Raw genomic sequence first — 11,541 nt, forward strand, 5'->3', positions numbered from 1 at the left:
CATCCTGGTGAGTAATTTGTGAGGAGATTCCACAAGATTGAAGCTGACCATCAATAGAAACACTCAGAATCAATGTTCTTCGTTCTCTAGATTTACATCTACTGGCTCTCTACACAGAAGTATAAATCATTGATCAATTGGCTCACACAACAGAACACATTCTGTTAAAACTTAAGCATCTAAACTCCAAGAAATGTACTCACAAACATCAGACCAGTCAGTCAAATAATTGAATATTACTCCCACAGAAAATAATGGAAAAGATAGAGTTCGCATTTTTCTCAACTAGATGTGGTGTATGCTAATCTGACATGCATTTTATGTTCTGTATTATGTTGAATTTAAGGCTGATTCGAAGAGCTCACATCTTGCTCATGCTGGCTGCTGACTGGTTGGCTAACAACAGTAATATCTAAGCTGCTTCCTTCAGTTTCCGCAGCAATTTCTCTAACATCAGCGATTCTTGATTCTGTTGTCTGAATATCACTCCATTCCCCATCTCCAATTGGTCGTAGGTTGACCTCACCAGAGGCTGGTATCGCTCTAGAGTCGCTCAAGCATGCTTTATCCACATTATCGTCAGACGAGTCAACATGCTTCGTTAGCAGAGAATTATCGTTACCTGGGCAAGACTCCATCTTCTCCTCAAAAACTTGTATATGTTGTCTGTGAGGCGGACAAAAAATAAAATCAGATTGAAGTTTACTAGCCATAAAAGGTCGCATCAAATGAATCCCTTCAAATCAAGCTAGTAAAACTTAAAGATGATACATTTTCAACAATGAAATTTAAGATACAGTATTGATCGATGCTGAGTTGAGAGAAGACAAAGCTCCATTTATAGTCTTTAAGGGCGGTCTGCTAACAACTTTGTTTTTCTTATCTACTTCAGAAAACACTCTGGAAAAGTCAGTCGAATTTCCAAAAAAAAAAAAAAAAAAAAAAAAAAAAAAAAAAAAAAAAAAAAAAAAAAAAAAAAAAAAAAAAAAAAAAAAAAAAAAAAGTCAAACTACAGTGTGTATATGTATATATTTCTTTTCTTTTTTCCCTAAAAAATGCAAAAGTAAAATCATTGATTTTAAAGAGGTTCAAAATAATTTTGGATCTATTACCCAGACAAATAATGCTTAAATAATGTAACTATATAATGTGTAAAAAGGCGAAAATTGATCAACAGGGTAATAGCTCCCATGAAAGAGGACGTTGTTGCTTTGACAGATAGCAAAAGAGTAACACGTGCAACTTAATCAATCAAACAGCTATGGTGAGGGAAAAGACACAACTGCATCCAAGTAAGAATTTCTAGAAGGGGAAAAGATGATAAACCTCTGAATTTGTGCTTGTAGCCTATTTATATATGCCATAAGCTCCTGCTTCTCCTGCAAAGCAGCTAACTCCTTCTGTTTAGCCTCCTTTATTCTTGCTTCAGCATCTTCTTCCGCAACCCTGATTTTCTCCTCCCCTCTCACAACAGCACCTTCTAGAATCACAACCTGCTCTCTAGCTTTTGCAAGCTCAGATCGCCACATAACTGCTTCCTGATTAGCAGCATCTCTTTGTTTTTTCAACTGATCTCTTTCTCTACTCATTTCAATAAATTTTGCTTCATACTCTTTGAGCTGGAAGTGGAAGTGGAAGTGGAAGTGGAAGAGGAAGTCATAAACATAACTTAAATAGAAAATATATCAAGGAAGCCATACTGACAGATATGGCACAGGCCCTTCTGTGAATTCTAATTAAGTGTCATATAATAAAGAAAGCAGTACCTTCAACATGGATGCATCCAGTTGCTTCTCAGAATCTTCTTTTATACGTTGAATTTCTGCACAAACAATTTTCCTTTGTTTATCCATCATATGGGCTGCAGATGCAGCAGCCTCTGCAGCTTCAGCTGTCTCAGATAATTTTTCAGCAATATCATTTATTGTTGAATCTCGTGCACGGAGATCACGAGCCATATTCCGTAGTTCCTCGTCCTTAACTCGTAGTGTTTCCTGAATAAATATGGAGATAAACAACTTAATGAAATGCCAGAGGGCCTACAGCATACTACATTTGTTGTTCATCATGTCTCCAGGAATTCAGCCTCATACAAGGAGTAGCAGTCTTGCACAACCAACATGATCCAAAACGAGGGTTCTTTGTTCAAGACCTACATAGTTTTTGTTGTGGAAATGAAAACTTTACTATAACAAGAAAGAAGTGTAGTCTAAAGCCTAGCATCTAATTCAGATAATTATACATTGAATAGTCTGCCTGTATATTTAACAAAAAAAAAAAGGCATCTACCAAAAGCAGGCCAAGAAGAACAGCCTACGAGCCAAGGGTAGAGAAAACCCCACCAAATAACTACAAAAGAAGGGTCTTCTGGTCCTAGATAATCATCAACTGCTTGTACTTACAAAAGAACATATTATGGTTTGAACACCAAAAGACATGCCGTACACTATATTTAATGATATTATCACCGAAAATAATATATTCCCACTGGTTCTACCTGAGTCCTACGCTAATCCAGAAAGAACGAGACCAAAATAAAATATCCACATTTAAAAACAGCTCTTTAAAAATAGAGAAGAAACAATCAAACTAAATAAATAAATGAACATAGGAAGGGGAAGATTCTAGATATTCCAACCACTGATAAACTCAACATTTTTTAAGTTATACGGATAGAAACCTAAATTATATGACGTTCATCCATCTCCAGAATTTGGCATAGGACCACATATTGACCATCAAATAAATGGCAGATGGTAGAACATTAAAGTGCAACAAATCAATTTAGAATCTGAAGTCGTCGTGTCAGAAGAGCACAAGGCTGGAACAAGAAAGCGAACTTAAAAAAAATGAAGCATTTCACCCCATGAGCTAAACTAACGTGCAAAAGCAGAGCTCAGTATGGAGAAAATGTTAGACATGCATTTCAAATATGGTCAGATGCTTTACCTTCATAATCGCTAAATCATCCATTGGGCCATCAGTTGTTTTATTTGCGATGATTCCCAGAGTATTTCTTAAAGAAATCTGCATTGCTCTTTCAATTTCTTTGGAACTTTCCTGGGCGGTTGAATTGGCAGCAGCAACTACTGTGGCTACTGTTCCTAATTTTGCAGAGCCATTGCCACTCAAGGAATTTACAGCCTCTTTATGGGCCTTAAGGACCAACTGGGTTGCACTGATTGGAGAAGGTGAAAAAAATAATATTAAGACACTGTATCAGCCATACTATGAATCTAAGGAAAAAATAGCAAAATTATTAAATTGCTTCCTTATATAAGATGAATCATCATAGAATACAAGCCCACCACGGGGAGTCATCAAACAATGTTCAGAAAAGCCTTCAGGTTGAAATGGTGTTCTCATAAAAACTGAAAGCAGACTGTATTACAGCTGTTATTCAGTAATTTGCTCAAAAGGCTAAAGTTCTTTGGAGGAATGCTATTAAAGCTTTTTTATGAGAGCTTTAGGTGGAAAGAGACAAAAGAATCTTCACGACACTTCTAGAAGAGTTTGTGACTTTTGGGATCTTAAGGGGTTTCTTGCTCCTTTTTTACACACTCATAGACCCTGTTTTACTTTTTCTGATGAGGGTGCAATTTTAAAAGTTGCTTGGTGGCCGGGAGATTTCTCATCTTCCTGTTTTGTATTTGATTGTAGAGGGAATGTATTGGTTTCTTATTAAAAGAAAAATATTTTAATTAAATGATGAAAAGGAAATTGATGTTTACAAAATTCAAGAATGCAACCACTTACAGGTTATACATCGGTTAGTTTGCAATTCTATAACTATGCATTAATAAATGATGATTGGTACTTTAGTTTTCAGTTTCTTTATAGAGGATAACAGATAACTTATCTTCTTTTTCTGCAATTTACGTTTATCCATAAAATCTCAGATACTCCAATGGAGGTTAAGAAACTATATTTTATGTATGAACTTACAGATATGATAATATTAGGCATGAAAAGGTATAGAACTAAATGTGCTTTATGTGGGTTCATAAAGATGAAGCACAAAGAATATCACTGATATGAGGCATGTTTGAATGACATACTGCAAGGTAGACACCCAAGCTCTAGCTGCACCAGGAGTCTCTGCACAGAGGAAGTAATCTTGTTTCTGGGGTGTGCCGATATCTGAAGGCATAGTTAAGAAGTTTGCAACTGTAGAACACCAGTTCAGACATAACTTTGATTTAAATTGTCAATAATAACACTTGAGTAAATCTTTTCCCCAATTTGCGACAAAATAAAGTAGGAAAATAATGAGGATACAGATACAGCAACCATCATACTTTGGTAGCCCACTAGAATAAAAAAATGAAGAGAAAAGATAAATTAGTAATTATCAAAGCCATGATGAATCAAGCAAAATTCTAGATGAAATTTATAATTGACCTTTAAGAATCAAACTTACTGGAAATTCACAGGAGAAACAGTAATATTGCTATTTGCATCAAATATAATAGTTCCCTTGATAGTTGCCTCGTTTCTCCTAATTCTATGTAGAAGTTGAAAAAGGAAGGAGAAAAAAGTATGAGTTATTTCGAATATCGTATAATACATTGAACCAAGCAGGAGAGAAAAAAAAAAAAAGTGGAAATGTGGTTACTTGTACTCCATTTTCCCTGTTGTTGGGTCCAAAATAACCCATCGCTCATTCCATTTCCTCAACTGTGAAAATCGAAATAGTGAACATCAGATTATCTAGGATGGAGGCTCTTTGCAACTGGAATGAAGTCTAAGAATAAAAAGATGCAGTAAATAGAAGCTTGATCTTTAAATGTGAGCGTATTAGGACGTCAACGGCTATACTCATAAACACACATTTGCAGACAGCTAAAGCATGAAAATCGGTGTATCTCACATTTCTCGTCCTTCAAATACAATACCGACCCCCTATTATGTTAATGAGTTTCATGAACATTAGAGTAATTAATATAGTCTTGAAACATTGCTGAAGACAGCCTAATTTCCCCACCAAAAGACATGCTTCATGGGAAAAATATGAAAATCCCATTAGAAATGGAAAATCAATACCAAAAGAGTTATCAAGGTAAGTTTCCTTATCTTGACTATGACAAGCGAACTTCAGCTATTGGAGCCACCCGGGTCACATAGGAAAGGGGGGAGGAATGAAAAGAAAAAAAGAAAATTTCTCTCAAATCTATAGAATATACAAAACTATCCTACTTTACCAAATAAAATTCACAAGCAATTGCTGCGCAATTTAGACACCGAAAATTCGACGAGACAGATTCAAATGGAAGCACCAAACCCAGCGAAATTCAACAGTAAACATCAATTCAAAACAACAAGAGAGAAATAGAGAGTTGAAATTCGTGAATTAATGATCGTACTGTTTCAGATCGCTTGAGAAGAGGACCCTGCAACAAATTCCGACCAGAACCAGAGGCCAGCTGCCGCTTGATCTTTTCCAAGCTGTTACCGGCATCTTCCGGTCTCTGCTCCAACAAGAATCATAAATTCAAATCAAGTTGAGCCTACAAACATCCACCCCAGAAAATCATACACCGAAAAAACGAAGAGACGCACCGGAATTACGCCATTAGAGGCCATTTGGGATCAAAAAGGGGGTGGCCGAGCTACCAAAGATCGAGCAGTACCCTATCGGAGGGAATTCAACCTGCGATCCTCTCAATTCTTCGATCGAGATTTTCTCCGAACGTTCCTTCTTCTTAGGTTTGCTTCCTGCACTTTCAGTTGGGACTGTTGGCCATTGAGAGTCAATTTTATTCATGAAATAAAAGAATCTTTCTTTTTCTTTTTCCCTAAAATTTCTGTAATGTTTTACACAAAATAATTTTCCCAAGTTCCACTAATTGTTTTTATTGTATAACATTAACCGCCAATCATTAACATATCTATCTTTTTTTTTCTCTTATTCATACTACTAATGCATACATGTATATACAAACCCGTGATCTCGATATGACTTAATTCAATAAAAAAAAAAAAAAAAAAAAAAAATGGAGAAGCTTTCTCGAGTCCTTGTTCCCACCTCCTATTTCAGTATTCACCCTTGCAATATTCTCCATTTATTTTTACGAAAATCAAAAAGAAGATTCATAATAGAAAATTTACGAGAATTTTTTTCTCCTATCTTTTTATATATTTTAAAACATATATTAATTTTTAAAAAATTCAATAGATAATTTCTATTTTCATTATAATTTTTATTTTAAAAAATATAAACGGTGCTAATAAATCCAATAATATTGTTTGAATGGAGTTGAAGTAAACCCGATTTCGTTTCTGATCTGCCCTTATATGCAGCATTCGTTTTACATACTACTAGCTTCACCTTGCTCAAGAACTCAACAAAAATGGCCACAAGCACAAAACAATGGTAGAGACTGAAGAGTGCGTGCAAGGGCAGCAAAGAGATGATGATGACGACGACGATTAAAAGGAAAATTCTGAGGGCAGCATGTTGATTTAAAAGAAACACCCATTATTGTGAACCACTTCTTCAACAATGCTGCAATCATACAACTCTTGCAGCAATAAGATTATAGACTATAAAAAACCATCCTCTCTCACACATCAGAAGGGGCTAAAATTTCTAAGATCTCATGACCTCAAATTAAAAGATGTAATAAACCCAGTTAATAAGTAGCAGTAGCTTCTTCTTAATTCTTGATGTCCTTCATGGTACCCCCCCCCCCTACTGGTATCGCTGGGAGAACTCCCTCACAAGCTTGTCCATGAACTGGCATTTCTTGTCAAATCCCCACCCTGGGTTGCTCTGCAAATACAAGTAAGAAGCATTCACGATCCACTAAAGAATCTCTCAACTACACAAACTTAGTGTTCTTGCATTCCCAAGAACAATGTACTTGGGGATGCAGTATACCACGCATAGTGTACAAGCATTTCTACAATTTTTTCTTTCTTTTCGAAAACGTAATTCAGAATAAAACATCCTCTATTAAGATGGTTTCACTAACCTGCAGAGAAAGAACTGCACGATTGGTGAACTTCTTTACGGAATTAGGTGCACTTTGTGGAAGTGTTTTTGCAACTCTTTCCAGCTCCCCTTGTTGCTGCTTTGCAGTTACTCTATCTGGTCCACTGTACGAGTCAACTATCTCCTTCAGCAACGGAACCCTCTGCATGGTTTCTTCCACAATTTCCTTGTGCACCCAAACGAAAAGGTTAGAAGATGAAGAAGAAGAACCGTCAATATAAGGAGCGTATCATACTTTCAAGTAATCCTCCAGACCCAAGATGAGAGTTTCAAGCCTCTTCAGTTAGTATTATTAAAAACAAATAACAAATTATTTTATGATTAAACAAAATTAAGTTATCAAAAATAAATAAATAAAGGATCTATGAATGGCAGTCCATGAAAAAAAATTGAAGAACAAATGCCAAAAACGACTAAATGTTGAGAATTAAACTGGACTTATTGATCATACCTAACATCATTCAACAACAGGGGACCTAATTCTTGGAGTTGAACAAAGTAGCTTCCCGGCCACAACTTCAAATTTAGGATCTCACCAACCCCAAAATGTACTAGCTAAGAAGAAAACAATTCTGTGTGTATAGATCTTCTCATGTAACCTTCGCTAACTCTAAAATACCCAAGGGAAAACAGCATTTTTTCCATTTGAAATGAACACTCAAATAATATATGATTAAGAGATTCCCCAGCTTGGGAAACAGCGTATTTCAAAAATAGTCAAAATAAAGATCCTAATCACTAGATAAATTTGGCAGCCATTTTTCTAATAATTGGGCAAAACGTTCAACATCTCCAACACCAAAAATCTTAATTACTGAATCAAGTCACAACCAAATGAAGGTAGAACAACATCTCCTTGTGGAAGCCAAATATGAAGAAATGAGTTCCAACTTTATCAGAGATTTACCAAAGCTAGACTTAGTTACGATCAACATCTCAGAGGAATTACCAGGCCCAGAAGAAAAGGCATCATTAACAAAATTAAAGTGATCGTTCAAGGAGGCAAGAATATAAGTACCACACAAGACACAAATATAAATGACCACAGATAACCAGCAAATAAGGAGAGTAAATAGGGGATATCAGAAGTTTCTGTTTCTCTATCGGACCATGACCACAACTAACCTGCCAATAATGAGAATAAATAGGTGACCTACTAAGGACGTCACCATCCACTAGCACAAGAAGAGGGAACAAAGTCTCCCGCCCAATCTCAGTAGAGGCAAAAATCCACTCCTAGGCTTACCGTTTACCAAAAATGAATAGTTAAGAAACCTAATACAGTTTCACACTCAAGATCTCTCCACTTGAACCCAAACATTTCATTCAAGCCTAGTTTTCCACCAGAATGCTAGTAAACCCATCCGGGCAAAGTATACTGTTTTTTTTTCTTTATTTTAATTATTAACTGCTATCATTAAACTTCTATTTTGATAAATATTTTCAGATATGAATGAATTTTTCATATTTTGTATAAATCTCCTTTCCATGCAAGAGACTCAATAACACTTGTTACTTTTAAAGCTTGCAATTCTATGGGAACAAAAAAAAAAAAAAAAAAAAAAAAAATAGAATTACCCTTCCTATCCCACCCTTTGCTTTTCTGCATCCTCCTACGTTCGTTCTCTCTTCCTAACAACTCCCCAAATTGCACTTCTACTTCAACCTGCTCTACCGTCAAGTATGTACTGAGAAGCCTTGGATGATTCAGGAATCATGTCAGCAGAGTCTTCTCCCAATTAACGTTGTGTAAACCACCATTATCTTTCAAGCTTTTCCAAAAGAAGTCTCGAATGACTTTGGTTGACAGAAATAACATAGGATATTAAATTCTAGATAGGTGACCATAATGGATCAACCATTTATTTTCCCAAGACCCTTACAAGCACTAGGTCAATCCATGATGGTTCGGATTCAAATACTAGTAATATCAAACAGATTGCTTGGAGCTATAGAATCCATGGTAGAGAACAATAACATATCATAAATAAATTGGAGATGGTACAAACCAAAAGTATCCTAATCTAAATTACCCAAACACTTGATCCTATCCAACACCTCATGTTCCCTAAACTTAGGGTCTCTAAATAAATTATTGTTGCAATCCTTTAAATCCGACTAGAGCGAGGTAATTTGCACATTGTGAACCAAAATCCAAACTGATTCCTATTCATATTGACACTCCATCCAATATCCCTAAGCAAACTTATTGATGCAATCTCAAAAATGTCATCTAAAAAATATCCATATAGAAGTAAAAACTAAGGAAAATGCAATCAAGTAGAAATAAAAAATATAAATAATCTCTATACTTTGTCGCACTTCTGCATCTCTACATGTATAAGATAAATAACATCTATAATAGCAGATCCAGGAAAAACAAAACGTAAATGAAGTATAGTGGATGTCTCATCGATGCTCAAAACCCACAAAAATAACTCATATAAACACTTAAATCAAAGGCCAAGCACAAATTATCAAGTAGAGAAGACCCAAGAACAAAGGAATGGAAACATGGAGACTTCGTAATAGAGAAAGATACCTCCCACTCTTCGTGGCTTTGGATGCCTTCGTATGCCATTAAGAAAGGTTTCATTTTCTCAAGTGCATCTCGAAGAGGAATAGGTGGGTTCTCATCAATATCAGGATTACTTTCAAAATCTCCCATCAAGTACTCCGGCTCGCACTCTATCTGCCATAAATAAAAAAAATCAACACCAAGTTATAATCCGATCTATACATTTTGCGAGATAAATTAAGCAGAGTCAGATTTCTATAAGTTCAACCAAACACACTCAACTTATCACCCTATCACAAACAACAAAAACGGTGAATTTACAAACCATGTCAAAACAGTTGAGAGATAATCCTAATAGGCAATTCTCTTTATGTCCTCAGGGAAGGAAAACCAGGTACAAAAAATGATACAGGGAGTGCTCACCATATAATTCATATCCATCGCCTCCACATACCCTTCCTCCAGTGGCGAAGGCAGCACTCTACCACTCATCTCTTCANACCCTTCAACCAGTTGGTTCATATGTTCAGTCCCAATCCTCTTTGCTAGCTTCTCACCATCTGCATTGTCGCCTAAGTAAAGCCCTGATGCATATCCATCCTCCATATCTTGACCCCTTCCTCTCTCCCCTCTCTCCCCAGTTCTAAATGCTCCCCTTCCTCTCCCTCTGAACCTTCCTCTGCCCCGGAATCCGCCTCTCCCTCTACCTCCACCATCTTCACCATCAGGCCCGCCTCTTGACATCATCCTACCTGTGTTCCTCACAGATTCATCACGGCTTATTCTAGGGCCGCCGCCACTACCCCTTCCAGGCCCAGAACCTCCACGGCCACCCGCCTCTTGTCTAGGTCTGAGGTGACGATTCTCCTGCTTTGGTTGAGATTCCGGGATTGGTTGCTTCATGGGCTTTCCTCGTCCAGCGCCGGATAACACAGAAAGGAAACTATCAGGCAAATTTCTCTCCCCCACATCCCTGTCTAACGCACCAGGTCGGGCACTTCCAGCTGAGTCGGCCGCATTATCCTTAGAGAAAAACACAGGTTTCTTACGCTCCGAATCCGACCCGTTCGATGAACGCGATTCAGGAGGGGACCGAATCGGTTGTGAACCATCACCTCTTCCTCGACCAGCAGACGATGACTTAACAGAGGGCGTAAAGGAAGAGAGAGACGGAAGAATTGAGGAGGAAGGACTAGGTTTACCACGGCCATGTCCAAGCCCAGAAGTACCACGAGAATCTACAGATTCATGTTTAGACTCATTTGAATCTTCCTGACCCGGAACTCGAGAAGAGAAATCGAAGGGTCCACCATGAGTGGGAGAGCCAGCTCGACCTCGACCTCGGCCATGACCACCTGAAGAAGAAGAAGAAGAAGAAAATGGTACAAAGCCTAGTTTGTTGGCATTGGATAGAAATGAAAGACCTGGAACCTTTCTTCCGATTGATCTACTCATTTATGCTGCGAGAAAATGGGAAGGAACAGGTTTGAAGGCTGGTTGATGAAGTGAAACGGCGGTGAGCAGAAAAAGGGTTTAAGATTAGGATTTAGCAGCGCCGGTAGTGACATCCGTTTAAAGCTCAGGGGTCTCCTTCGCCAACAAAAATCCCTCCATGTTCGTAATTAGGGCACTAACTGTGGGGAAAACCATGGTATATAGATTACAAACTACAATTTACACCAACATTTACTACAATTTTGACACTGATTTAAAAATTTGAGCTTTTTTTTCAATACCTTTTCTTCTAAAATTAGGGTTTTCTCCCCCACTTCCGGATTAAATTTATTCAAACTCGGGTAAACAAAATTCGTCTCACCTAGTTTACCTCGTCTCAATTAAATACTAATTTTCAATGGAATGGAATTCATGAAATGAAATTTTTATTTACTTTCAACTCATTTTAATCAAGTAAGTTAATAACTCAACTCAAATAATATGAGTTAATAGGTAGTAAAGACAAATATTTTCAAATGTAGATAGCAACTTGAGTCTCTAACGAGTTAGAACGTTGTTGGATTAAATTTATCAA

At 37.0% G+C, this 11,541-nt stretch overlaps 2 protein-coding genes across 2 annotated transcripts; both read right to left on the reverse strand.

Moving 5' to 3' along the window:
• Nucleotides 1-34: 34 nt before the first annotated feature.
• LOC111479882 (switch-associated protein 70-like) lies at nucleotides 35-5,772 on the reverse strand. The gene is made up of 10 exons (XM_023124756.1): nucleotides 5,560-5,772; nucleotides 5,364-5,468; nucleotides 4,616-4,677; nucleotides 4,421-4,504; nucleotides 4,279-4,310; nucleotides 4,059-4,140; nucleotides 2,950-3,178; nucleotides 1,767-1,994; nucleotides 1,327-1,619; nucleotides 35-666 (listed from the first exon to the last, which is right to left on the reverse strand). Exons 1-10 carry the CDS (start codon nucleotides 5,581-5,583, stop codon nucleotides 342-344), a joined length of 1,464 nt encoding a protein of 487 aa, XP_022980524.1. The 5' UTR covers nucleotides 5,584-5,772; the 3' UTR covers nucleotides 35-341.
• Nucleotides 5,773-6,402: 630 nt separating this feature from the next.
• On the reverse strand, nucleotides 6,403-11,187 carry LOC111479946 (translation initiation factor IF-2). The gene is made up of 4 exons (XM_023124875.1): nucleotides 9,936-11,187; nucleotides 9,537-9,686; nucleotides 6,975-7,160; nucleotides 6,403-6,772 (listed from the first exon to the last, which is right to left on the reverse strand). Exons 1-4 carry the CDS (start codon nucleotides 10,965-10,967, stop codon nucleotides 6,692-6,694), a joined length of 1,449 nt encoding a protein of 482 aa, XP_022980643.1. The 5' UTR covers nucleotides 10,968-11,187; the 3' UTR covers nucleotides 6,403-6,691.
• Nucleotides 11,188-11,541: the final 354 nt, after the last annotated feature.

Source organism: Cucurbita maxima, unplaced genomic scaffold (genome assembly GCF_002738345.1).
Source record: "Cucurbita maxima cultivar Rimu unplaced genomic scaffold, Cmax_1.0 Cma_Scf00001, whole genome shotgun sequence".
Taxonomy (NCBI): Eukaryota; Viridiplantae; Streptophyta; class Magnoliopsida; order Cucurbitales; family Cucurbitaceae; genus Cucurbita; species Cucurbita maxima.

Bases quoted from the DNA above. Each gene is read 5' to 3' on its own strand.
- LOC111479882 (XM_023124756.1), bottom strand. From the start codon at position 5,583: ATGGCCTCTAATGGCGTAATTCCG. The intron at 4,505-4,615 runs GTAACCACATTT...ACTTCTACATAG, and splicing joins ACAGGGAAAATGGAGTACAA to AATTAGGAGAAACGAGGCAA. The intron at 4,141-4,278 runs GTATCCTCATTA...CTATGCCTTCAG, and splicing joins GTATGATGGTTGCTGTATCT to ATATCGGCACACCCCAGAAA.